The sequence below is a fragment of the Pteropus medius genome, unplaced genomic scaffold (assembly GCF_902729225.1).
Source record: "Pteropus medius unplaced genomic scaffold, Ma_sr-lr_union100, whole genome shotgun sequence".
NCBI lineage: Eukaryota > Metazoa > Chordata > Mammalia > Chiroptera > Pteropodidae > Pteropus > Pteropus medius.
Window position 1 is genome coordinate 11,084,696 of NW_024344378.1, and position 27,986 is coordinate 11,112,681.

At 46.6% G+C, this 27,986-nt stretch overlaps 1 protein-coding gene, 1 long non-coding RNA gene and 1 pseudogene across 6 annotated transcripts in view; 1 reads left to right on the forward strand and 2 right to left on the reverse strand.

Annotated features, from left to right (window-relative positions):
- The window catches only part of HABP2 (hyaluronan binding protein 2), a 33,109-nt gene extending 22,940 nt beyond the window's left edge, over nucleotides 1–10,169 (reverse strand). Inside the window, exon 1 of the mRNA XM_039871164.1 lies at nucleotides 9,997–10,169. Coding sequence (XP_039727098.1) covers nucleotides 9,997–10,065 — 69 coding nt within the window. The 5' untranslated portion in view covers nucleotides 10,066–10,169. The remainder of the gene's footprint in view (nucleotides 1–9,996) is intronic.
- An 8,611-nt stretch (nucleotides 10,170–18,780) lies between these two features.
- On the forward strand, nucleotides 18,781–27,986 carry LOC120609079 (uncharacterized). 5 transcript variants are annotated; one of them, XR_005654650.1, is made up of 6 exons: nucleotides 18,800–18,931; nucleotides 19,769–21,802; nucleotides 22,075–22,196; nucleotides 22,602–22,700; nucleotides 22,899–25,164; nucleotides 27,216–27,986. It is a non-coding gene; the product is annotated as an uncharacterized LOC120609079 (long non-coding RNA). The 5 variants fall into 5 exon arrangements; XR_005654647.1 differs by having other exon boundaries at nucleotides 22,602–25,164; XR_005654651.1 differs by lacking the exon at nucleotides 19,769–21,802 and having other exon boundaries at nucleotides 18,781–18,931; nucleotides 22,602–25,164.
- On the reverse strand, nucleotides 26,220–26,338 carry LOC120609832 (uncharacterized; annotated as a pseudogene).

A 27,986-nucleotide genomic window follows, 5' to 3' on the forward strand; every position in this document is an offset into this window, starting at 1 on the left:
TTCCTCTCGGAATGCTGTATTTACTAGAAAAAGAAAGTTTTACTCATGAAATAGCTGGGATATTTTCCTTCACTTAAATCAGGGGTCACACACACACACACACACACACACACTCGAGAAAGCCAGAGAGCAAGCAATGTGGCAGAATGTTCACTGTTGCATCTAACTGGGCAAAGGATGTTCGTTGTATTAGTCTTTCCACCTTTTTGTAGGTTTGGAAAATGACAAAATAAAAGGTTGGGGAGGGAAAAGGAAGGTGCAAAAAGGAAGAGAGGCAGTTTGTTTGTCTGGACTGTGCCTGTTTAATTGCCTCACAGGCCCCCATCCCTGTCACTGCAGGAAATGAGACAAGGGGCAGGCCTTTTGTTTGGGAAGGGAGTGAGAATGAGGGGGCCTGGCAGAGGAAAGGCAGGTTCAGGTTTCAAGGGTGTTCCTGAGCCTGGGGTGCTTGAATGGAGAACATCTGAAGGCATTACCAAAAAAGGGGCATGAGAGGACCCCGAGATCAGACGTATGTTTCCCCTCCTTCATTCTCACCCTCGTCATAGCCAGTCAGCTCTGCCTTGGTCTGGTCCTTTGCCCTGCCTCATCTTCTCTCCATTGAGCTTGTCTGCAGGGAAGAGCCTGCCCCTTTCCACTATCTCCGCCCAGCCCTGAGGAGACGGAGATACCCCCTGAATTCTCCTATTTGAGCTGAATAGCATGGCCCAAGCCTGGCTGCCTTCAGCTCTGAGATGTGGGCAGGACAGGAGGGAGGACTTCAGGGCACATCTTTCTTCAAGGCCCAGTATGGAAAAGGACCTCCAAGACCCGTGCCTAGGCCAAAGCCCCGCATCTTAGTCCTGATCTGGAGCCTAAGAGACAGCCAGGTGCTGTGTTGCCCACAGCCAGCAGGTGGCAGACGTGCCCTTCCCAGGAGCTGGAATTGGAAGCTGTTGCTGAGAGCGAAACCAAACAAAAAGAAAGCCAGACCTTCCTGGGCTGTGGGGAGCCGGCTTCAGATCCCACGGGCTCCCAGGGAGTCTGAAGCAGCTGCCGCCCAGCTGTGCAGCCTGAGCTGCATGTCAGGGGGTCCCAGGGATCTGAAGCAGGCCCACTCAGTCTGTGCACCATTGGGTCCACCACAGAGAGAGGCTGTGGTGAAATGTGGAAACTGGCAGCTCGAACACCAAACTGGATGTTTTGTGGACCGTATGAGAAAGGCCAGGCCAATAGTCAGTTATTTATGCCATACAGCTGGATCCTGAAACTAATGTGGGTGATGGTGGGGGCTGAAGGGTGGAGAGACACAGTATTTACCTCCTTCCATTCAGTTTTTCCACAGAGCCAGGGAGCTGATAGAAGTCCTATTCCTGGGGCTTGCGAATCCAAAGAGGAAAAAGGATGCAAAGGAAGGAGGAGGAGGAGGAGGGGACAACTATGGTCTCTGTTCACATGTATTAAGAGCTGGCAATGTGCCCAAAACTGTGCTAAATGTTTTACATGATTTTTGTCTCATTTATTGCACACAATACTTGATACCTGAGGTACTATAGTTATGTCCATTTTAAAGGTGAGAAAACAGGTTGGCAAAGATTAAGTTGCCCAAAATAGCTCTGCCGGTAGATACTGGAGCCGAGATCACATGGAGCCAGTTTTACATCAGAGCCCTCACTCTTAATCTCCATTGCTATGAGGGATGAGGACACCACCCTGTGCATAGGTTTTAACGAAAGGATGGAGGAGAAGGAAGCAGAAGAGCTCGCTAACCCTAGGAGATGCAGGGCATTGAGCTAGATTCAAAGATTTGACCCCTGTTCTTGGAAAGCTTTATGAAAGACCTGTCTGGACTATCCTGGTCCTGGCAGGACACAGAGAGGACCATTAGGCCCCAGTGACAACTGAGGAGCCTTAGCTAGTCCTCTGTGGCAAACACATCTCAACAAACATCTCCATCCAGATCGAAAGGAGGGAAGCCCTGCCTGCTTCTTCCACCACATTCATTCTGAGTCTCAGCTAAAATAGCCTGTGGTCACAGCTGCCCTGGATTCTCTTCGAGAGCTGGAAACAGCTGCTTCTCACACATGGGAAGGTAGATGCTTTGTAATAGATTCAGAGACCCCTCTAGGTCCAGCTGCTGGTCCATCTATTCCACACTTGGGCTTTCTCCATGGCTCAGGACTCTAGCCTTCCCCAGTGAGGAGCAGGCCTGTGGCAACATTAGTCACCAGAGAGCACGTGTCTGGTGTCTTACAGTCTAAGGTTGGTTAGCAGGGAAGGCAGGGAGGGGCAGAGAGAGAAGGATCCTGTGTCTCTGAGACTTTCTGATTTACAGTGTAATCTTTTTAGGTGGGAAGGCCATTGAGGCCTAGTCTATTTTGTCCCATCTTTAATCTAGTGATTATTTCAACTCAGATTCTTCCTTTACCTTTTAGATTTCGAAAGGAACACAAAACAAAAAGGCAGAGGCTAAAAGTGAGCTGATGATTTCCAGGAATTAGTTGATAGAAAATGTTCCCAGAGGACTTGGAAGCAGTGGGGGAGAGAGGTGGGGCTAGTCCTGTCTTTTGAGGCCAGAAGCTTGGCTTAGAATGAAACAAAAGCACAAGATCTTTCACCTGGTAGGTATAAGATTGGGACTCTAATTCTAACCATCCTTTCCTCCTCAGATGTTCTTTCTAGGATGACTTGATGGTCGACCAGATGTCCCTGACCACCAAGAAAGGATTGTATTACTTCTAAGGGCAGATGGGAAGGAAAGAACTCTGCACCATGGCCAAGTGAAGCTGCAGCTGCTGGGCTGGAAGGCAGGCCAAGCACAAGAGTGTATACAGCTCAGCAGGACCAGTCACCACTGCTGAACAAAGAGCTCAAGATCAAGCTGAAGTGCAAAGGTGACAGAAGACAGGTGTTACCAGTGTTCTAGTCATTAACCCAACAGCTGTCTCAGACCATCCTCTCACTCTGGCTCATGATGCAAACATAAGCTATGTCATAAGATGACCATTTGTGCAAAGCCCCTTAGTTCTTTTTTTAAAATGTCGTAAAATACGTATAACATAGTTTTCACTTTAACTGTTTTTAAGTACCCAGTGGCATCAATTACATTCATAATGCTGTGTAACCATCACTACTATCTATACAAAAACTTTTTCATCATCCCCATGATTTCATTCACTCTATACCTATTAAAAAATAACTCTTCTTTCCTCCTTCCTTCAAGCTCCTAACAACCTCTAGTCTACTTTCCGTCTCTATGAATTTGGCTATTCTAAGTACCTCATATGAATGGAGTCATATAATATTTGTCTTTCTGTGACGGGCTTATTTCACTATGCATAATGTTTTCAAGATCCATTCATTGTAGCATATATCAAAATTTCATTCTTTTTGATGGCCGACTAGTATTACATTTTATCCATTCATCTGTTGATGGACACTTGGGTTGTTTATATCTTTTGGCTATTGTGAGTAATGCTGCTGTGAACATGAGTGAACAAAAACCTGTTTGTGTCTCTGCTTTCCATTCTTTTAGGTAGATATCTAGAAGTGGAATCGCTGGGTCATATGATCATTCTATGTTTAAATTTTGAGGAACCACCACACTCTTTTCCATAGTGGCTGCACTATTTTACATTCCTACCAACAACGCATAAGATTTCCAGTTTCTCCACATCCTTGCTAACACTTATTTTCCATTTTAAAAAAATTCTAGCCACCCTAATAAGTGTGAAGTGGTGCCACTCAGTCCTTCTTCCTCACAAGGAATCTCGCCCTTCTTGCTTTAGCTCACAAGTGTGTAATGCTGTCCTAGGATTGGTGGGTTCACTGTGGCTTTGCTCTAACCTGAAGCTGGGGGACAGGGATGAAAGTCTCCAATGAGGAAATCTAGAGGTCAAAGGAAAAGGCACCAGGTAGTGGTCCCTGTGCCTGGTTCCCTTCCTGGGAGACTTGGTATAATCTGGAACCTCAGTGATGAGCCAGAAGGCATCATGAAGAGAAGGGGCCTAGACTCTTCGTATGCAGAGGACAAAGCTGAGGCTCCACAGGGTGACGTGCCCTGCAAAACGTGAGCAGATTGGGGTAGGGCAGGGACTAGAGACCAGGTCTCCTCGCTCTGAGGCCAGTCCCCCGTGCCTGGCTCATAGGCACCCAGTGCAGTTTCCCTGCTCTAAGGCTCAGAGCTTTTGAGCCCACTCAGACCCCTTTCCAGTTAAGAGGGGCTGGACTGCAGTTTCATGTGGCAAGCAGAGACAGGGCAGGAGGTAAAGAGAAGAGACCCGTCAGAAGACCCAGGAAAATTCCATTTTTATCTGGAGAGCTTGATAAAAATTCAGATCCCCGAACACCTGCAAAGGTCGTACTTTGTGGGTCTGAAGTTGTCCCAGAAGATGCCTTTTCAACCAGCAACCAGGTGACTCTACCCTCAGTCACTCTTCGATTACACCTCTCCTGGCTGAGGAGACTCCTGGGCCTATCTTTGCTCTCGTTGAGTCTCTCTGTGCCTCAGTTTCCCCCATTGTAAAAGTAAGAATTCTTTTACCCAGCTCAGTGTTTTATTTGAGGGGGTTTGGCTGCCCAGGAGGGAGTGTAGCATTTACAAAGAATTACTCTATGGGTAAGTACTTGGTGAGAAATATCAGTATGAGTGGGTCAGCCTCGGGACTTGGGTCAAGTAGACTGGGGGTGGAGGGAGGGAGTGTTGAAGTGTATGGAGTGAGACCATTCCGGATAAGGAAATTGTATAAAAACAAACACTCATTTCCAGATATGATCATGCACCAGGAAGCCCTTTGTAAAGGCAAATGAACAAACAAAATGAAAGAGCGGATGAGTCTGGGGCCTGCTGCTTGGGCACAAGCCTCCACATTATCCTTCTTGGCCAGACGACCTCAGCAAATAGGCCAGGGACTCAGAAAAGTAGCTTTCCACTGATGGAAACCAACTCTACCCGCAAGGCTGTCCTCACTTCTGTGTTTCCCATGGTGTGAGATGTGAACCACCGGTGACACCCGAACTTATTTGGGTGGCACCTGACCAGGGAGTAACATAACATCAAAACACAATGTGAGAAAGTCATTCTCTTCTCAATTTCACTGTCAACCCTTCCAATCCCATCACAAAGAAAGACTCAGGTGGTGTTGGCAAGTTTCAACGCTCTACCTCTCTCTAATCTCCCCTTCCAACAAGGACAAAGAGGCTTCAGGCTCTAAGCTTTGGCGTGACAGCTGCAGCCAGTCAGAATTCAAAGACATCATTTTTTTTTTTAATCCTCCACCCCAAAAATTTCCTATTTATAGTAGTGACAGTTTCCTTTAAAAAAATAAATCTGTTTAGGTTGAGAAAAGGTGAGTCTGTTTAACAAAAGTATTAAAAAACTAGTTTGGGCTTCGGCAACATTTTTGAAGACGGATTCATTCACGATCACAGTGTTGAAAGCACTGAACGAATCGGTTAACTATCTGGCATGTTCCTTCTGGTGTTGAAAAGAAAAGCTTCAGGGATGGTCAGAGGAGCCTCCAGGTAGAAGTAACTTCACCTCCTGCCTAATGCTGGGGTCTGAGGCCACTGCCCCTTCTGACACCTTCAATATCACATTGAACAGACTTGTTTGTTTCTGGGTAGCGCCTGGCATGGCAGCCTCTACCAGTGGTTATGAGCATGGAGCTTGACATCAGGCAAACCAGGATTTGAATCCCTGCTCCGTATGTGCCCAGGGCTGCCCTTGTGGGCAGATTATTTAACTTCTCTACAGCTTAGTTTCTGTTCTAAAAATAAGGATGACAGTAGTCCCTACCTCATAGGGCTATTGGGAAGCTTTAATGATATAATAAGCATAAAGCACACAATAGCTGATAAATGGTTGCTGTTATGATTTATGATTCTATTAGCCACTGTTGTCAGTGATTTTGATTTTAAAATTTTTTATTATTATTATTGTTTTTGCAAATCATGGAGCCATTGAGAAGAGCTCACTCAGCACAAACTCTTCCTGGAACTTGTCAGTTGGGTCACAGTCACGTCACACACACATTCCCCGTCTCCTCCTTTTCCTGGGATCTTTGCCAAGTCCTGAGCCAGGAAACCTTGTTATATTAATTATGAAGAAAAAGCATGTTTTATTTAAAATCCCGGCTGCCACATATTCTGCCATGCTGTTTCTCTATGACAGCAGAATTGCTTTTGCATTTAGGGAACCCTAATGAATTTAAAACATAACTATATTTGTGCCTAGATACACGTGCAATTTCCTGCGACCTGATTTCCCTACATACCAGTGTACAACGCCAAAGCTAACCAGTTGGACTTGTGCTTAGGATCATATATCTTTTTTAAATCTATAAGAAGGTTCTGTGAAATTCAGTCCCTCTCTTTTCAATAATACTCTGTGTGGGTTACAGCAAGAGGGAGGGCTGTCTCCTAGGCCTGCAAGAGACTCTGACATTCTGGAGCATTGAGATTTTGAAGAGTGGCTCTTATCGTCCTGTCAAAGGCCTTGTTTGGTCCTCCTGGGGGCTGTGAGGATTTGGATGCTTGAATTAATCGGATGCTGAGCCCAGTTGCTGGACCATCCAAAATTGGCCCTAACACTTCGCATTGTTTCTCAATACAACCAGACGAGCTCGCTCGCTCTCTCTCTCCCCCTCCCTGTCTTTGTCTCTGTCTCTGTCTCTGTCTGTCTTTCTCTTTCTCTCTACAAGATAGAACAAGGCATGTAATGTACATCAATCAAGCAGAAAGGGTGTCAACAGTAGAAAATGGTGGGATCAGGAAGGCTTAAGTTTCCTCTAATAATAAAAGCTTATGCTCCTCCTCTCCTTGCAAGAATGTGAACTTCGTGTTAGTAGAATGTCTGGTTTTCAAGAAAAGCCAGAGATTTGTATTTTATGCAAAACAATATGATATTTAAATGTCGCCAAGCAATTGCAAGGAAATCAAAACACTCTTCAGACTGACCTTCTACCTGCCAAACAAAACTCTTGCTGTGAGCAGGATGTACCCAAGCTGCCAATCTTCGACCTCTGGTCTATGCAAACATTTTTGCAGCTCTATTCCGAGGGGGATTCTAGAGTTCTAAAGTTCTTGGGTTTAAACTCCAGGGTTGAACAAGTCCAGAAATGGGAGCAAACATGCATTTTAATTGTAAGGCCCCTCGCCGGGGTAGGGGGGAGCCATTGTCCTCTTTCCTCTCCGGGGATGGGCTGAGATAAGCAGGGCAGGCCTAACAAGCTTTGTCTTCTGGCTTTCGACCCCGGAAGAGGTCAAATCCCATCACGGCTGAGCCCAGTGGCGCCCCCAAATCACCCTAAAAACCATAGCAAGAAAGATTCCTGAGCCCTGGAGGCAGGTGCCCATCCTTCATACAGCTGAATAGCCTCCCGTGTGTGTCAAGAGTCAGATAGACCTGGTTCCAGATCCTGGCTGGGAAGTTAGTTTGCCATCTCTGGGCTTGTTTCTCACCCATAAAATGGGGATAACAATTCAAGGCTGTGCTGGGGACAGGTGCTGAAAAGTGGTAGGTAAGGACAACCAAATCTAGACTAGACCAGGAAGGTACTCTGAATGAATCCCTGCTGTCCACTGCAATGCCATGTGACCCATACCTCCTTGGATGGTGGATATCTGAATAAGAGTCTAAGTTAAAGATGAGCCCATGGAGATGTCATCATAAGGCTAGCTGTGTGATTTGAGTTCATGGGAGGGCATCCAGGCCTCTTTCCAATGGGTAGTGATCATACACCCTGTGACTTCTTTTCTTTACATTTCAGAGGGACATGGAGTCCATGACACTCCACCCAGCAGACAGTCCCCTGGTCTAAGAGCCTCCTATTCCTACAGGAAAGAACATGCCCTGCAGCTATATGGATGGAAGATCTCATCTCTAACCAGGGTCTAGGCAAGAGATCTTGTCCAGACAGACGGACACCAACCATAGTCTAGAACTCAGCTCTACCACTTCCCAGCTGTATGACTTGAGGCCAAGTTACCCAACTCCTTATCTTAAATTGGGAGCAATAACAGTAGCTGATTCTTAGCGCCCTTCCAGAGATGAAGTGATTTATCCAGAGCACAGAGCCCAGCACACAGGATTTCTCACTAAGTGGTAAGAGTTGGTTATTATATTTTAGCTACATGGGGCAGGAGAGGCCACCTGGCCCATCTGGCTATGTGGCTCCTTCCCCCCTGTGATGCCCTGAACTCTCCAAAGCATCTGAGAGATTTGGCCACTTTCCCCCGGATGTCTGTGTACTGGCCTGTGAAATGCAAGCCGCCTTCCCGACCACCTGTCTGGCGCACATCTGGGGTAAGAAACATTCCAAAGCCCTGAATCCTCTCCTCGGAATTGACTAAGCTCATTGCCTGAAGGCTATCTCTCATATTTTCTCTTTTATCCATTATTGACTTATAATTTCATTGCTAACCCTAAAAATTCACTGGGGCTTGCAAAAAAAAAAAAGGATTTTGGGGGGACCATTATCTTTTTGTGAACTTCAAACAGACTGCATCAACTCTCCTTGCCTGCAAACTTTAGGATCTAATTCTTTCTGACTGGTACTTTCCCTAGACCCCCTGTGGGCCTCGGATAATTTCCACTGCTTTTCTCTAGACCTATGATATTTCTGCTGGGTTTTGGCTCCAGACTTCCAACAAGCAATCAAATGATGTAGAGGTCTTGATAACAATTTGTCATTGCAGCCACACCACACATACACAAGTCAGCATTGGAAAATAAAATTCTTTCAGAGATGAGTCACTCCGAAGCTTAATACAGGCTAAGGTAGGCTTCTGAGTACAGTTTGCCGAAAGGGAAGGAGACGCTATTGTTTTTAAAGTATATTAATCAGAAAATCTGGAATTTAATCTACTTCCTGCAGGAAAAGCCCTGTGGAGTAAAATAGAAAATAAAATGCAAAGGTATTTAATGAGATAAAAAGGGTATAGCTATTATTTCAGTTCTCAGCCCCTGCTTCTTGTTCTCTACCCTTTCCCCAACAAAGGGGCACATTTTCTGATTTTTATAGACAGTCCGTGTTCCTTTTGGAAATTCTAAGGGGAAAGAGCTGACCCTTCGTGAAAGCCACATGCATTGCCTCATTTAATCAATCCTGACTCTCCCCGAACCTGTGAGAGATTTATCAGTTGGTTTGCAGTAGAGGAAACTGAGGCTCAGAGAGAGTCTATCACTTGCCCAACAGTCCACAGCTGGAATACATCAAAGCTGAAGTTCAAACCCCGGCTCCATAATGCACACTCATGCCGCTCACCGCACCCAGTGAGGAAATTCGGGAGGCTCCCCACTCAGAGACCCAGCTCACAGTCTTGGGCCACAATGACACACAGCTGGAGCTGGCCTCTCCACAACTCAGCTGCTCCCAAACGTCTCGAGTTCCCTGTGAGAGACCCTCTGATGTCACTTTCCTCTCCTGCTCACCACGACCTCCATCAGGCCCCTGCTCACTGCGACATCTGCTACGGTCATGGTCACAGGGTAAGGGGAGCAGAAACACTGCCCACAGAGCTTCTCTCCAACCTAATCCACCGAGGAAAACTGTTGCCAGGATCATTGCAATGACAGCAAGATTCTCCTGTAGGGCCGAAGCACAAGCATTCTGACCTTACTGCCACCCAAAATGGCTGGAAAACTGTGGGTGTGTGTCAGCATGCACAGAGAGAAAGAGCTGGTAGCTTTCAGTAGCTTCTCAAAGGGGTCTCTGAGATCCGTGCCAGATCAGGACCCATGGCCTTCACAGATTTTCTTGCCCCCGTCCCCTTCGTTGGAAGGCATTCATGGAGCCTGTGCTCCAAGAGAGCTCAAGCCAGTCGCATGGCTTCATGGAACTAGCAGCTCGACAGTCACCAACACTACAGGCCTGCGTTTGCTCTGGTAACCGTGACGTCCCACACGACAACACTAGCCTTTCACAGCTAAAGTTCTCCCTTGCTCCTGGCCCAGTTGGTTTGGTCTTCCCGACCACCTGAGTCTCTCAACTACAGGTATTCTGAAAGAACACTTACCCCAAAGGCTGTCTTTCCGGCTAGAACCATTAGCAGCAGAACTTGGGGGGCAGACATTTTGGCAAACATCTCTGCAGTTTAAGGATTCTTGTTTTGCTTTAAATGCAATTTCTTTCGTTGTCTGTGCCTTTAGGGGGGAAAAAATGTCAGTCTCCAAGGATTCAGGAACAAATGAAGAGGATGCAAATTATTAACTAGGCATCAAATACTGTTTAATGTTTAATGTTTTGCAAACCAACTATCTTGATTAAACAAATAACTTTGGGCCGGGCTGAGTCATGGGGTGGTTTCTTTTCTGCGAGAAAGTCTCTAAAGAAAGTGACGGAGATAAAAAGCCTCCAGCTTTGGCTCCTGGCTGAAGCTGGAGGGCTGCCGAGTGCTTGGTGAAGAAGGCCCGATGGTTAACCAGCATCCCAGCTGCAGGATGAAAGCTCCGGACCAGGTGAGGCTTCTGCCACAGGCCTCTGACGCTGCTGATTCGGACAGAATGTTAATAGAGTTCTGATTCATCAAATCTCAAACAGAATTAAGGCATGGATGAGCTCCTAATAACATCACGCTTTATATTCATGAAAGATAAATTAAAGGATGCAAAACTGCTATTGACAAACATTGATTCTGGGCCCTTTGAAGCATTGCCCTTGGTTGCATGTTGGCTTCAAAAGTTTTCTTTTAAATTTCATTACGTAAGGTTTTTACTTTTTAATTATATATTTTTTTCTTTTCACTGGAGTCTTTCTTTGAGCAGGAGAGGAAAAAAAAATCCCGTGATGCTCATGTTTGGGGCCAATTGTTTTCTATGTTCCTTATTTAGTTACACGCTGTAGGTAGGGCTATATAATACAACAGTTACCCATTAAGCATGGGTTCTCATGGACACAATTGATCTCTTTAATAAGCACAGACTTGAGCTCCTGTAAACACCTGACTGCCCACAGTAATCTATGCCAGGGCTCCAGAAATCCTCCTGCCCGAGTCCTAAATCCAGGTTCTAAACCCCTGCTGCTGACTGAGGCAGGTGCTCCTGTGGGCCTCCTGCTCACCATCTGCCCTTCTTATGTGCACACACACTCGGATGCTCAGTGGCTGCTTCCAGCTTTGGAAGCCAGGTTTCTAGTCATAGAGGGCCCCATGAGCACCCAACCAGGAGAAGGCCAAAGTCAATGCCCCAGCCACCAGATGGCCCTTGAAGGACACACCAAGTCCGGACATTTTACCTCTTAAATAACTCCCAATCTGTCTTCTTTTCTCCACTTATTTTTGTCTCCACCCTATTTCAGGCAGCCGTCAACTCACCTCCGATCAACATCCGCCTGACTCCTATAGCATATGCACATATACGTCTCTTTTTCTGGAAAGTTCTTCTCTAACCTCCTATCCTGTCCCTCCCTTAATCCTTACTCTAGACATAACTCCATTCTTAACTCTAACCCTAATCACTCTTTAGCAAGGTCATCTCGTTAATTCACCTAGTTAAAGCATCTTTCAAATCTCAGCCCAAACATTACTTCCTCAGAAGCCTCGCATGTGTTTTTCCTTCAGAGCACTTTCCAACGTCCTAATTGCATACTGTGTTGTCATTTCATTAATATTTGTTCCCCCACTATCCCTACTGGACTGAAAGCTTATGAGAGCAGGCACTCTGTTTTGCTCACCATTGAATTCCTGGCATGGATGCTTGGCACGCGCCTGGCCCATAATAGGTGTTCAATAAATATGTCTTAAATGAATAACCATTTTTTTTTGACAATGACAATTGGATACTTTATAACCAGGAAACCTAAGATAGCATAGCCAACTCCATGTGGAAAGAGAAACTGGATGTAAAAAATTAAAGTATTTGTGAAATTTTGAACATTTTCCATTTATTCATGAACACTACATTACTAGTCGTCAAATATTCCCCAATGACGTGCTGTGAGCTAAGAGTCAGTGATGCAGGGTCCGAGGGGGCAGACAGGAATTTGCTTTTAAAGAGCACACATTCTGGTTGGAGGAGAGACAGACAGACAATGAAAATGTAAAAAAGATTACTTTTAGTAAAAAGAATGAAGCAAGGAGATGGGACAGACGTCCTTGTGGGTAGGAGGTTTCCATAGACTAACAGGTGGCAACAACGCTGATGGGGGCTCAGCGGGTCATTGGTGTGGTGCCGACACTGTTGATACGTATCTGATCACAGAGCAAGAGCCAAAAAAGGTCACGTGTGTGAGGAGTTTGCTGTTCTTCAGATTCAAAGCCGGGGGCTTCATAGCATCTGCACAGATGGTAAGGAGTAGAAATGGAAATTTCGGGCAAATCGAATCACTGACTCACTAATGTGACTTACACATCTCTTTCCTCATCTGTGGCCCTGCGTGAACTAGTGACCCTCTGACTTTGTGAAGAGATTCCCAGGAAACAAACCTGAAGCTTTTCTTCCTGTGTCAACAGGAAGTGACTCGGGTGAGCTGGCTGTTCATCTTTTTAATCCGGATTACTTTCCCTGACATATAATCTTCCCTTTATTACAAGCAAAAAGTGAACAATTTTGCTCTTTGTATAATAACCACAGGCCTCCCACATATTGTCCCTTATTTCCCTAAAGTTTTGTTATCGCTACAATGTGAATTGAATACATTTCTGCATGTAGCCCTAAAGGAGCGAATTCTCTAAAAGATACTTAATCCTTTCAATTTAGGAGGACAAAGAGGCTAGTTTACCATGTACTATGTCTTTATCTGGGGAGTTGGAACTAACCTACCTGGGATTTCTGATTTCTAAATTCAAACACCGAACCTTTAGCCTCTGTCCCCATAGGGGTTTCAGATGGTATCAAGTTAGTCTGTTCTCTCCGTCTGGGTGACATTGTCTCACGTGTTGGGTTACATGCCTCTGGAGAGAGCCCCTGTCAGGTGGCCTTGGGCCTCTGGTCCTCCAGGGGCTGATTCTTCCACCCTAAGGAAAGGCTTCCTCACTGTACCCCCTCCAGAGCCCCACATTCTGCTGTACTGGGTTAGCCAGTGTTTCTATGCAGCAACCACCTGTTTCGTTTGTATTCCTTGAGAGATAACAGTCTTCTGCCTTCTAGGCCTTTAGGACGGAGAGGCAGCAGAGAGAGGCACCCCAAAATAGCAGCTTGGACTCAGAACGCACCTGGGGTGAGCTCCAGCTCTGCCACATCCCCGCTGTGCGACTCCGGGCCAGTCATTCACTATCCCTGGGCCTCGGTTTCCTCATTTGCAAAATAAGGACAACATAGGTCCCTCTTCATGGTGTTACCGAGAGGCATATGTGGGAGCAGAAAGGCAAGGTACTAAGTGCAGTGGCTGGCATAGGACATGCGTTGCGAACACATGGGCCTTGATGTCAATAAAGTCTTTTAATGGGATGGCACTTGCTGAGCCCCACAGAGGCTCAGAAATGAAAGGGCCTCATGCCCAGTGAGTCTGATCTCCAACCCAGGGAAGGAAGGACCACTTTCTTGGTAACCCTTATATCATTTGTTCTTTCTAGGACAGGGGTCAGCAAACTCTTGCCGAAAGGGCCAGGTAATAAAAATTTTAGTTATTTTCTAGCCAACCAGTTTCTGTTGTGACTGCTCGATCTTGCCATTGTAACACAAAAGCAGCCACAGGTAATACTTATGCCAATGGGCTATTGAACATATTGTAAAATATGTCCTTATATATATTGTTACATATTGGCTATGTTCCAATGAAACTATATTTCAAAAAGAAACACATAGTTTGCACATCTCTGCTCTTGAAGAAGGTGATACAGATGCAGCCAAGGCATTGCATGATTTGTGGGGGGCCTGAAAAACAATGGAGACACATCGAAAACCATGGGAGGGGCCTGGACTGATGTCACACTGCTGCCCTCATAGAGTTTACCAAAAAATTGCACTCCCCGCCCCACTATGGGCCGCAGGGGCTGGACCTATGTACTAGGATCATCCCATCTTTGGATATGGGATATCCCCATAAGTTTGGGGAAGGCAACCCTGGTCAAGGCTTAATTTTCAGAGAGGAACTCAGCTGAGAGCCTTCAGCAGCCAACACCTGGCAGACGAGAGAAAGAGGGTATCTGGTGTCACCCCATCGCATTCACTACTGTTAACTGGAAATTTACTTTGCATCCCTTAGTAGAAATATCCAATTCGGGAAACCTAAATGGCTCAGCCAAGTTTTCAATGAGTATCCCCAGTCTATTCTTGGTCTAATTAGAGACAGCTGAGTGACAAACATGGCCAGGCGGATCCAGGTCCACGGGCAGACAACAACAGATGTTTCTTTGGGGTAATCAATATCGAAGAGAAAACCAGGATGCCATCATGGAAACCATAAACTCTACACGGTTATCAGCTGAGCTACAAATGTGTAGCTCAGCTCATTTGTAGCTCAGCTCCCTGTTGGCCAAAGAGAAAGAAAACCCTGATCATTTGGCATCGTTTTCATCACACTTAACTCAATTATATAGGAAAATTAAAGTTTTTTCCTCTATGGTCAATTCCAGGTAAAATTTGATCTTTATAAAACCTTATGATCTGATGAGCCCAGGTTGGAATTAGGTGAACAGGATGGGGAACCCCAGTGACACACTGGCAATCCTGAATTCCATGTGGTCCCTTAGCATGGCCAGAAAAAGGATGCCCATCTATCAGGCTGAGCCACAAGTCAGGATGAACCCATGATGCAGCTTGTCTTCTTTTTCTCAGAAGCTGTTGTAGAGTCTCCAGCACATAGTAGGTGCTCAAGAAATGCCAGCTGGAGGATGGGAGGGATGGATAGTCTCTTCCAATCCTTTCCATCTTAGAGAATGGCACCATCTTAGAGAACGGCTTCGAGTTGGAAATCTGGAAATCACCATCGAGCTCTCCCTTTCCTCTCCCTCCCCAAACCCAAATCATCACCATGTTTTCTACCTCCAGAATATATCTCAAATCCTTCCAGTACCTTCTATCTCTGCTGCCTCCACCCTAATTCAAGCCCACACCTCGTCTCCTGCAATAGCCCCCTCACTGCTCTGCCTGTATTCACCCCTACCTCATGTTAAATCCATTTTATACCACCCAGTAGCATTTATGGAATAAAAACCTAATCAGATCATGCCACACCCTACTGACAACTCCCCAATATTTCCCTTTTGCATGTAGAATAAAATCCTAAATTCTTATCAAGACCCTGCTGCTCTGGCCTCTGCTTACTTCTTCAACTTCACTGTGTGCCCTTCTCAGGTATGCCGTAATTTCCATAAGACCAAGGACCTTGTCTGTTATGCTCATGACCATGTCCTAGCTCAGGGCCTGGTATGAAATGCCAATAAATATTTATTGGGTGGATGGATGGGTAGATGGGTGGATGAAGTGACAGTGGGTGACCACTTTTGATCAGATGACAGTCTCTCTCTTGGCAAGGGCTCACAACCAAACCATAAACTCCAAATTCAGAGATGCCTCCCTCTTGCCAAAATGAATCCTGGTCTTTGGTCATTGGTGGTTCTGGCTCTTGTGGTCTCTGAGGTTTGAAAAGACATAAGAATCACCAAGGCTGTACAACTGCTCAACGTCCAAATGCAGCACAACCCAATGTGAAGTAAACACCTCAGGAACTTCATACGATAATTCATCTATTCATTTGTACTTCTTTTCTTTCTTTAATCTTTCTGTGGGCTTCAATCTTCCCTCCTGCATTTTAAACTTCTTCTGTTTGGTGGCTGTCTGTCTATGGCAGAAAGTGTATTTTTTTTCCTCCTGATCTCTCCCATTCCATCAATCAGTTCTGCAGAAATACAAGGCCGCCCCCTTTGGATCTTCAGCCTCACAAAGAACTATCACCTGGGCTGTGTGATGTTTCCTGTTCTAAGTGCATCTTTGATTTATTAAACATTTTTGAGTCAAATTCCGCATACACTTTGCATGTTGGCAAGTTTCACCACCCCCCCTTCAATGTAATAGAAAACCTGAAAGAGAGGAGGGATTTTGAGATTTGGGTGTCTCTTTCTGTCTAGATTCGTCAGCTTTCTGAATAGATTGCGCTGTGATATTTTCAAAGCCTTTTCTCTTTGGAGAAGGCAGACCTCTGAGCACCTCTTTCAAATGTACTTCTTTTAGACACTGCCTGACGTTGATACCTCTCCTAAGCTCATTTGCATGCCATCTCTGCAGTGCGGTGGCAAGAGCCTGGGCTGGCGTCGGATAGAGCGAGTAGCAATGCTGCTTAATCGCTGTGTGATCTCAGGCAAGTCTCTTAGCCTCTCTGAGCCTGTCTTAAGTAAGTTTTGTGCGGATTAAATGAGAAGATATATGTAAAAGTGTTTGGCACACGGTACCAAACACAAACACAAAAGGAAGAAAGATAACACAAATCAGTGTTTGTGTTATCTTTCTTCCTTTTTTTTCCCATTTCATTTCTTCATTTATTTTTAATTTATTACGGAAACTACATCATCTCCAAACTGGCATGAGAATCAATGGAGCGAGTGTTTATGAAAGGGGTTAGACAAGAGTACAAAGAACAACACACACGGCTGTGTAATTTCTCTCCCTGAACCATGCGATCTTCCACTCATTTTAGGAGCATTCCTTGAGTGCTCCTTGAGACGACACCCCGAGATGCATGAGGGACTTCTGTATCTGATGAGGGAAGACCAATTAGGCAAATCTACCCTCTATGAAAACAAGTCCTTGCCAAGGCCAACTCTGAGCCACGCAGGAGTCATGGGGCTCGGAGGAAGGCATATTCGAAGAATGACAGGTGCAGAATGGGTTCCATTAGTGACTATAGGATAGTTCTCAGCTAATGCTCTCAGTAAACCACACTCCCCGACCTCAGGCCATTCAGTAAAACTGACTGCTGTAGTTCTCTGGTTATCATCTGTTCCCAACACGTATTTATCACGTGCCCAGCACTGGGCTCGGCTCTGTGGATGGAGATGGGAGGAGAGACCACACCCACAGTGTCTACTTTTAAGGCTCTCACACCCCATCTGGGGAAGCAGCCCTTAACTCCTCTATGACTCAGTTTCCTCACTGGAGACACGAGGACCATATTAGTATATACTTCATGGGGTTGCTACAACAGTTAAATGGGTTATCACGTGTAAAGTTCTAAACACTTGGAACCATGCCAGGACATAGTGACTTTTCCAAGAGCATTCTTTAAACGACCCACTGTCCAGAATGTCCATGGTAGGGGGGCTACAAATATTACTACCTAAAGTAGCACCAGGGGCCCAGTTAATTAGCATAAGCAATGTTAAGAAATAAATTTTTTTGTGGATGAAATGAGCAATATTCAAGATAGATGGTTGACTGCACAGGCACTTTTGCCCTGGCAGAAATAAAATAAAAAAATCTGGTGACATTGCCGCCTAACACCTTCAGAGAAGAATTCGAGGTCTAGATTCCCTTTTGGTCTTGCCTCGGGCTTGTGGTCCCACCAGAAGGCCAGTTGACTCCACCATTGAGCTATGATTACAAAATGACCCTTCTCTGCAAGTGGTGTCAGAATGGCTAAAAAGGCAGGGAGTGGGGACTTACAGAGACTAACGCGTGGGTGATTTTATGCCTCTTTGTACATGTGGCAGAACTACTTTTATTGTAATGCCATCAGGTAGCAGGTTGAGAGGGGAAGCCGTGTACTCCTGTCCTCTAATTAGCAGAAAGCCCTATTATTTCCCAAAGAGCCTGGCAGCCATTGAATGGACAAATTGGCTTAGGTCCGTTCACAGCATATAAAGTGTTTTGAACAGCTCCTGCTACGTGGCATAGACCTCAAATGTTAAGCCATTACTACCCTATGACATAATTAAAGACTAGTCAAGTGTTAGATCATGTGGAACAGGCGACCTGAGTTGCAGAATTTGAGAAGAGGTACTCAGGACAGTGTGTCCAGAAGCTAAACTCGGTCTCTGGAGAGCAAGGTTTATTTCTAGCTCCTTCTCGTACCAGCTTGGTACTCCTGGGCATATCAACAACGTCCCTTTTCAACTGTAAAATGTAGTTCATTTCACCAACTTTGCCAATGTGTTGAAGGACAGAATGCTTCATGAACACGATGGCCCCACCCCCAACAGAAGGGTTGATTGTTTTCTTGCCCTTGCTGATCTCACTCTTCCTGAACTGTTGAATATTGATTGGTGTGCTGTCACCGTGCCTTGCACCTAGCAGCCATTTGTGCAATTGTTTGTTCAATCTCTGCTTATCAGTTGACCTGGGCACAAGTGATTCTTTCTGAATAGCCCCTTCACCAGAGTTCATTTGCTCCTCTGACCTGCTGGGGTCTGTGGAATGTGCTCTTCTAGCTCCCAGGCGTGGCTCACCTTCGGGCGGTGGTTCTTGCAAAGGATGTGTGTGAGGGAGTCAGTCGGCGTGTGCGCCCATCCTTCACATCTGTCCTCCCAGCCCCACCCTCACCGCCTCACTGTGGCTCAGGCCCTCACGTCCCTCAGCTCTGCCCTCGCCTGCAGACTTCACCATACCAGATGAGCCACCTCTAAAATGCTAATCGGTTTGTGTCACTCATCCGCTTGAAACTCCTCATCAGTGCCTCATTGCCTACAGGACAAAGTCCAGGCTGATTATAGGAAGCCCTGCTAAGCTGGCCCCTGGTGACTTTTGCTTTCTCCTCTCGCCACTGGTTTTATTCCCGCCCTATACTCCAGTCATAGGACCTATGATGCCTTCATTTATTTACCCTCATGGTTCCCCTGCTAGTAAAGTCATCTTCCACCTCTGCTGCTTAGAAAATTTCACTCTTTCAAATCTCAGCTTGGGAGTCCTCCGGATGAAGCTTTCTTCTTCTGGAACTTGGAGTCTGCTCTCTACACTGAGGACTTCTGTGACATCTTGTGGATATGACCTAAACACCCTGGCATGTCCCACCTGAGGATACTTTGGGGCTGAGATTGTGATCCTCTCATCTTTGGATCTCCTGTATGAGGCACACAGCAGGTACTCAATAATCGTTTGCCAAATGAAATGGGGGTGTAAATGTCACCTTAGGGGGTGTATGAGAAAATGGGGATCTGGGAAGGAGGATATAGAAATAAGCAGTGGTGCCTTCTGGAGATGACAGGTCTTTCAGTCCTGTCTGAGGCTATTCAGATGTTATCTTTGGAACTGAGTAAATAGACAGCAAATAAAGAAAGGCAGCATTAGTCAACGGGCCCATGGGAATCGGATCTTTCAGAAACAGGCCACCTTTCCCTATCAGTACTCGTGTTCCTGCCAGTTCTGACCCCTCCCACTGGGTCCCGCGCACACCTTTGCCGTGACCCCGTCTGGAGGGCTGGTATTCAAACGCAGGAACAGTGGAACTGAGAGTTCGAGGTTTGGATCCAAGTATCCCCATTTTCTAACTAGTTGGTTATTCAACTAGTTGGTACCAATAAGGCCAATTAAATTAGATAAGATGGGTGAAGATCTTTGCATGTAATAAGCACTCAATAAATACAGCCGTTATTTTCCTGGGCTGCCTGAAAGCAAGAAATTCAACAACCACAAATGAAAATACATATTGCAGGAGAGAATTATTAAGGTACTTCACATGACATCCTGATGTTTCTTTTATGAGCTGGCATTCTTCCTTTGATTCTTCCACCTGATGATGTGGACCCAAGGAAATCCTAATAAAAAACCGTTATACATTCGGATTAGTTTCTGGGGGAAAATCATGTATTTTCATAAAGCCAAGCTCATTTTGTGGTTGGATTTAGGACCTTGTGATCGCACAAAAGTCAACAGACTCCAGAGGTGTCCACGTCTTTCTTTGGGCAGAGTTTCTTCCAGCCCTAGCTCATGAAACCAGCCCTCTGATACGTTCGTCACAGAGGTATCTTTGAAACATTTACACTGGAGATGGCACCAGCCCCAGAGAAGGACACACTTGCACAGACAGCAATCAAAGTTTCCTGGTTTTTGAGAAATCATTGATTCTCCGATGACATTTGGAATGACTAGTCAATTCCCTATTTTACGCACCAGGAATAGAGTGTTAGAGCTGGCTCCTACTGGATCGAAAGAGCTGACTGGACACATCTCTTCCCATCTCTATACTGGTAGATTGAAATCGGCCATGCGGGAATATTTATATCACGGCAATTGGCAAACCCTATGCATCAGGGCTTCTCCCCTGCCGTGGAGAGCCAGCACACCACTGTACCCAATGGAAATGAAAACAGAGAGCAAGTGACTCTGTCAATGTCACACAGCACAGTAGTTTAGAAGGGAAATAGTTAAGCAGAACTTTTTAGAAGATGTAAGACTTGAATTAGGCTTCTAAAAGAGTGTGATAGAATAGAAAGGTGGATGGATGAATGGTAGGATGGATGGATGGATGGACAGATGGATGGATGGATGGACGGACAGACGGATAGACAGATAAATAGATAGAATAATGGCCATCAAATGTGCCAATGTCCTAGTACCCCCAAATGTATCAATATGTTAACTTATATGGCAAAAGAGACTTTGCAGATGCCATTTAGTATTTGGACCTTGAGATGGAAAGATCGTCTTGGATTGTCTGAGTGTACCCAATTTCTTAAAGGCATGAATCCTTAAAAGCAGTTAATCTTTCCTGGGTGGGTCAGAGGGATGAGACAGAAGGAAAAGGAGAGATTCAAAGTATCAGAGAGACCAGACTTTGAAGATGGGGAAAGAGGGCCAAGAGCCAAGAATGTGGGTGGTCTCTAGAAGCTGAGAAATGGCCCTAGGCTGGTAGCCAGCACAAAATTGGGATCCATAAAAATACAGCTCTGCAGACACCTTGCTTTCAGCCCACTAAACCCATGTCTGACGTCTGACCTACAGAACTATAAAAGAATCAGTTTGTGTTGCTTAAGCCACTAAGTATGGTGAATTGTTATGGCAGCGATAGAAAACTAATAACTAGGCTAAAATTTAGTTGTTAAGAGAAAAACAGGGGAAGCATGAACGCAGGGGAAATGTCAAGAGCAGAGGCTCAGAGGAAGGAGGGGCGATGCGTTTTCAAGGAACTGAGAGTAACTACTTGAAGCAGAGTGGAAGTAACTTTGGGAAGGCAGATGGGTCTCTGCGTGGTCCCAGGGAAACTGGTGGCAGGTGGCAAGGATAGAAGTAATGACCATAACAGATTAATGAGACTCGGGCTACAAGGTAGATGCCTACCATAGCCAGGCAGGTAATTTAAAATGAGTGGAATGAAAAGATGTGAGGAAAACAGCCTGACGATGGTGACGAAAGGCAATTAACACTTAGCTTCAGGGTGGGGAGCAATAGGGGGCGGTGAGGACTGTGGCGGGCTAGCCGTATCCGGCATTCTTGCCCGGCAGGAACGTGAGCCTTCAGTGGCCAGAAAATTGGCTTTTCCAAGAGAAGCCAGAAATCTTGAATTCTTTCCATTTCTAAATGTTGTGCCTGTGTGGGCCACCTCATCTGTGTCACATAAAGTACACCCACGGGCCAGCGTTCAACCTTTGTTTTCTGCTCCCAGCTTTTTCTCCTCCTGGTTTTTGGATTCTGTGCTGACTCCCACTGTGGACTGAGCAAGCCTCAGGGGCGATTACACAATTCGGTAGTGGGAGGTCTCAAGGGGGCAGAGTCTGGCCTTCCTGCTAGCACAAGCCCAAGTGATTAATTATAAAAATAAGACATGAGATCATGCCTCCTCTTCCCATCCTTCTACTCTCCCCCCGAAACAAAACAAAACAAAACAAAAGAACAAATTTCGCTGGCTTGCTTTCCTGCTTGCTAAATACCTGCTGACTTCACATCAGCCCCTGGTTTTGGATTCTGAGGGGGAACGGGCCCACTGGGGGTCTTGCTTGTTGAGCCGACAAGAAGGTAGGTGATGACCAGCCACAGCCTGCACTCCTTGCTGCCCCCCTCCCGCCCCCACTTTCCTCGGGACCCGCCAGTCTTACCTGGAGCCTTGTGGGGGAAGGAGGGGTGGAAAGGAGGGAAATTATTTAAATTTCTTTTCAGAAACTATGTAATTGATGCTGCATCTATGTGAACAGAATTCAATATTTTTCTTCCCCAAAGCTGCTATTTATTTATTTATTGGGGGGTGGGGTGTGCGGTAATTAATCCTTGTTACTTTTCTATTCTACCAGACTGAGTTGTTGCTGAGGAAGCGATTTTAAGTGGCAGAGCTCATACACATGAAAAACGAAAGGAGAAGAGGGTGCCCTGGGGACATTTCCCGAAGGAGCAGGCTCCCTGTTCCTGACAGAGGGTGGGCACCTTCAGCCACTTCGCAGGGAGCCAGGACCCTCGTCTTGACAAGTCTGGCCCGAGCTAACCCATGGGCTGGGTGGCGTGGGGGCTGGGCACACAGGCTCTGGCGAAGGCTGGCTGGGCTGCCATTTTGGATCACTGCTTACAACTTGCCGTGAGCTTGGATAAATCATCCTCTCTGAGTCTCGGTTCCTTTACCTTACAGTGTGTGGGGGGTGGCGGGGGAGAGGTTGAATAGGGCAGATTATGTAAACTGCTTTGCCATTATTTCTTGATGTGTCATATTTATGAACATGCAACCTAGACCACACATACCCAAAGTATGAAAATGTGGACACGTGTGTACCCTGCATGCAGATGCCTGTTTGTTCTCAGATCCACTCCCTTGCCTTATTCTGCACAGGTAGAAACGACCTCTATCAGGTCCTCCAGACCGCTGGCTTCTGGGTGGATTTGGCCACTAGGGCGCTGGTGAAAGATTGGCCGACAGGGAAGGGAAAAGGTAGGATAGCCCTCCCTTTTCTTTGATTCCGGCAGCGTCTCTGGAAAATTCTGTGCTTTCTCTATGATCCCAGCGCCCACAGAATCTGGTGGAATTTCACTAGCTAAAATGACGGGGGAACTCTTTAAGTATTGCCATGTGTTAAATGCTTTACATGTATTTTTAATCTTATTTAACTCTCTCCATGACCTTATGAAGAGGATGCTACCATCATTAGCCCCATTTTACAGATGAGAAGAAAACTGAGTCTCAGAGAAGTTAAACTTGCCTGCTGTCACTGGTGTAGCCAGAATGCGACCTAAGGCAGTCTGACTCGAAGGTACCGCGCCCACCAAGGAGTGTGCCTTGCAGAGCTGAGGACTGGCTCAAGCCTCGCTTTGATCAGCAAACCACAATCCTAACCACCAAACCCCATGAGCTGACACCGGCTCATGGTGGGCCTTCGCAAGTGACACTTCCCCTCCAGCCCCAGGAAGGGAAGAGCTGCCTCCAAAGGCTGCAGCAGTTAAAGTTTTGACAGACATCGCTAACTGGGCCCGAGGAAGGTTCTGTGGCTTTGATGGGAGGCAAGATCCCATCCAGGCAGTTCCGGAAGATGGCTTTGCTCTGAACAGATAATATAAAGGCCAGGAAAAGTGGAGGGGTGGAGGGAGGGATGGGGAAGGTAGAGGAGGTGGGAGGAGAAAGTCCCCTATTTCACAGAGCCAAGCCCCAGCCAGCACTCTCTGACGACCAGGGGAAAGGCTTTGAAAAGTGGAGGGACAGCACCTCAAACCCCGTCGCTGAAAGTGGGGGTGGATCCCAGCAGAATCACGTGGCAACTCCTGCTGTGGATCCAGGGAGACCGAGGAAAGAGTTCAGGTGATAAAAAAAAAAAAAAAATGTTAATAGGGGACTGCAATGCATCCGGCTGTAGTTCCAGTCTTCCGAGGCCCAGTCTGAAACCCTGGGAAGAGAACGCTGTCAGGCGGCAGCCTTCCCGCCCCAGGCTGACTCCGCTCACCCTGGGCGATGATGCACAACGCCAGGGCCCTTTGTGTGGGCTTGTGATGTGAGAGACTATAATAAATGCTGCCAAACAGGCGTCTGATAAGCATCTTCTTTTCTCCCAGGTCCTTGAACCACTGGGTAGCCACAGATGATAACATCTGGAGAGGAAATGGACCCTTTCCCCCAAGAAAGATGAGGTGTCCTTGCGTCTAATTAAGAAAGAAGAAACCCGTTGATGCCTCGCCTCCATCTCCAGAAAGGACATCTTAAGGCAAAAGATGTGGTCATGTTTCTTTTCTGTTGAATTCCTTCAATGCTTTCCTATTGTGCTTAGAATAAAATCTGTACTCCTTACCTGGCCAGCCGGGCCCCCTGTGGCCTGGTGCTTGCATTCTGGTGACCTCACCTTGGACCATTCTCCCTTTGTCTGCCAAACTCCAGGTGAAGGGCCTCCCCTCAGCGCATCAAACACACCCCACTCTCCATCGCTGCCACGGGCCCTTTGCACGCTCACTCTTCTCTTCCTGGACCTCCTTCAGGCTGCTCTGCGTAGACTTGGCTCCTTCGCACTCTCTGGTCTCAGCCTAAATGCCCAGTTGCATTTCTTTTCAGAGAACAGAAGGTTTATTATTTCCTATCTCAACATCCTTTATGGTACTTCCACCATATTCGGTGAATTTATTTATTGGTTGTCTCTTTCAATGGCCTGAAGCCCCTCTCCCTTGTCCTGTCTTGTTCTTGCCTGTGTTCTCAGCATCTAAGCATAGGGTGGTTGCTCCGTGAATATTGCTGGCTCCATGACTGGCTGAAGGAGGGCGGGGAGGAGAGAAGCAGAGCTGGAACCATGGCTGGAGGAGGGGAACTGACCATTGTTCCTAGGGGTGACTGATCCTGGAGGGGACGGTGATGCAGAGTCAACAGCAAGGAGTTGGCTGGCAAAGAGGGAAGGTTACAAAAGGGGGTTCACACAGGTAAGAGGAGGCCGGTGCTCGTGTGCAGCCTTTCTCTTCGCCTCTGACTGTCCACTGGCGGACGTGTGTGTAGGCAAAAGTGGGGTGGACCTTGATCCCTTCACTTTGTCTGGGCCAGTTTCCAGGGCTGCGGACACCAGCTCCTCTTGCATTCCACTCTCGCCTTCATCTTGCTTATTTATGGGCAGCACAGCTGTGAGTAATTCCAACCAACCCGCCACATTGTCTCAACTATTTTGAAATCATGTAGATAGAGAGGCGATAAGAGAAATGACGAAAGGCAGGAAAGCGAGACGCCACAGCATGTACATACGCAGACGCGTCCGTGTGTACATAGCACATATTTTAAAATAACATCAGTGTGTGCGTTATTTAAACAAAGGTGACCAACAGAGAAATCACGGACCGTGCTATAGTTCTGTTGGGAAGAAGAAAGGAGAGGCGGGTGACTATGCCTGAGTGAACCAAACTCGCATCCGTCCAAATCCAAGGTCATCGAGAAGGTACGTCATCGATGAAGCGAGAAGTGGTAATAGAAGCACCGTACATGGAGATACGGAGGTGATCGGTAGGACTCAAAACAGAAACAATTTTAAAAATTAAAAAGTAGTTGCTTCTAGGCTTGAGAGGGGACAGTTGTTTCTTATAAGCCATTTTACGCTATTATTTTTTTAATCCTATGTATATATCACTTTGATACGATTTTTTTAAAATTATTTTTAAAGGGTATATTTCAGTGGTTTTGATAAACGTTGAAAATATTTTATACTTTCTAAAATATTCATACATTGAATTTTTTTTTTTTTTCCGAAAGATGAAGACAGGTAAAAATGCAGCAGGGAAAAGGGAATAGGTTAGAAGGAACGTGCTGGACGCAACTTAAAAATCTGGAGAACAAGTTAAGACTGAGTGACTCTCCATCCGCGTGCCTCTCCCCAGGTTCCCCAGGCGAGTTGCATGGACTGTTGCCTTTTTCTGGAATGTTCCCCGTGTCCTGTCCCCAGCCCGTGCTCCTGGGACTATCTCAGATCCTGAACAGGCATCAAGTCCAACGTCCTTCCTCACCACACACTTGCAGGTGGAGAAAATTAATTACAGAGGAGCCCGCACGCCCCTGAGCTGAGTCTCAGTCAGTAAGCAGTGCGTGAAAACTGAAATGTTCCTGAGGTCCCCAAGTCCTCCTCAGCAAGGTGTCCTTCCTCATGCTCACAGAGCCTGGAGGAGCAGGGATGGGTAGCTCAGAGTCTTCTTGGGCACTTCCCCGTGTAGTCTCTGAAGTGGGCTCCTGGTCCCACCTTCTTACAGATCCACCAAGACCCGCCTGGCATCCATGCTGGGCTCCTGGATTGGCCCGGATTCTTCTGGCATTGCTCAAACCTTAGACAGAGAAGGGAAACCGAAAGGCTCCTTTCAGTAAGGAGCCACCTCCCTCCTTCCTGACTATGACTCTGCTCCTCGTCTTCCTTGATTTTTTTTTTTAAGGTGAGGCAACCCTTGGTTGACCTGATAGATTGCAAGGACCTTGTCAGCTTATGATCCCTTATTTTTTTATTTTTTATGCCTATAGCACCTGGTCTTCCTAGGTGGTCTCCCATCCAAGTACTAACCAGGCCTGACCCTGCTTAGCTTCCGAGATCAGACGGGATAGGGCTTGTTCAGGGTAGCTTGGCTGTAGACCTCTTCCTTGATTTTTAATAAACATGGCCTGGGTCACTCGTGCTGCCCTCGGAGATGCCCGCCGTGGCAGCCCCACTCTGCAGAAGCTTTTGCTGTATGCTCGATTTTTGTCAGATCCCTGCTCCTGACAGCTGACGCTTACAGAGTCCTACCCACAGATGTTGCAGTTAAGTCTTTATAGGCGTGACTATGAACCAGTGTGAGACTGTTATTTTCCTCTAATGGCACTCTTCAGCCGTCAAGCATAGCCTTGGAGTCCTTTGGGACCCAAGCGGGCCTTGTCTTGGGGCTGGAAGCCAGGCATGCCACAGAGAAGGGCTGGCGTCCGCGGGTAGGTGTTAAGGTCCTCTGTGAGTGTCCTGTCTGGATCCGAAGCCAAGCCAGCCTGTTCTGTCTCTCGGTCTTTGCAGAACCTGATGCTCATGCTTTTAATGGTGTGAAAACAGGCAGGTCACGAGTCCCCAGGCTAAGAGGGAAAGACTCCTGGGTGGTTGGACAGAACGGGCGTGCATCACCTACGTGGCTTCTGGCCCTTTTCCTCTTCCTCCTCCCACCTCCCCTGACCGTCCTACAAAACTCTCACCCTCTATTCGTCCTCTGCGGGCTCCTCTTCTGTCCTTCCACTGTAGGGAAAGGATGCAGTACACACTTCCACAAACAGCTCAATGCCGGGGCTTTGCCAAGGGCTTTCTCTTATCTCGGCTCTCCTTTCTTAGAATGGTTCAGGGCTGTTTTCAATTTGAGGATTAATCTAACCAAAGTACGGAATCTACTTCTCGAGAACGGGCTCCAGTCTGTTGTTTATCTGTCCTCCTCCCACCCCCTCCCTGTTTCGCCCTAATCTTTGGAGCTTAAAAAGGCTTAAAATGCTTCTTAGGCATGGAATCATTCCTGTAAGGCAACTATTGATGAGCTCAACGAAATGACTTCGAAGCTTGGTGTGTGAACTTTCCCCCGTGACTGCACTGCCGGGCGTCAAGTGAAGAGGGTCCTCCTGGTGTCTCATACCATCGGATATTTCCTTCCTGGGGAAAGGCTGCCCATCAGGATGTTCCAATAAGGAAACCTGGACCTGCCTTAGAGGTGGCAATGCAGAGTGGCCCTCACCCTTCTCCCTTCGCTCGCTCATCTGACAAGATGGTGACAATCAGCATGACACAGCCTCACTCCAGCACGGACCAAACCCTGGCCCCTCCGACCATACCTGAGAGATAGAGACACAGGAGTCCCTCCTTATTCTCAGGGGGACATGGTCCCAGACCCCCAGTAGATGCCTAAACCTAAAGACAGTACCAAACCCTGCACATGCTATGTTTTTTTCCTACACATACATTACCAGTGCTGCTCACCGCAACACAATGGGGTAAATTGTTCGCCCCATAATGACATTTTAGTCAACAACAGGCCACACATACAATGGTGGCCCTATAAGGTTCTAATGGAGTTGAATGATTCCTATCACCTAGTGACATCATAGCCTTAGTAAGGTCGTAACACAAGGCACGACACACGTGTTTGTGGCTCACAGTGTGAACAAACCGATCGTGCTGCCGGTTGTATAAAAGTATAGCACATACAATTATGTTCAGTGCATACTACTTGATAGTGATAATAAACGCCTATGTTATTGGTTTATGTATTTACTATA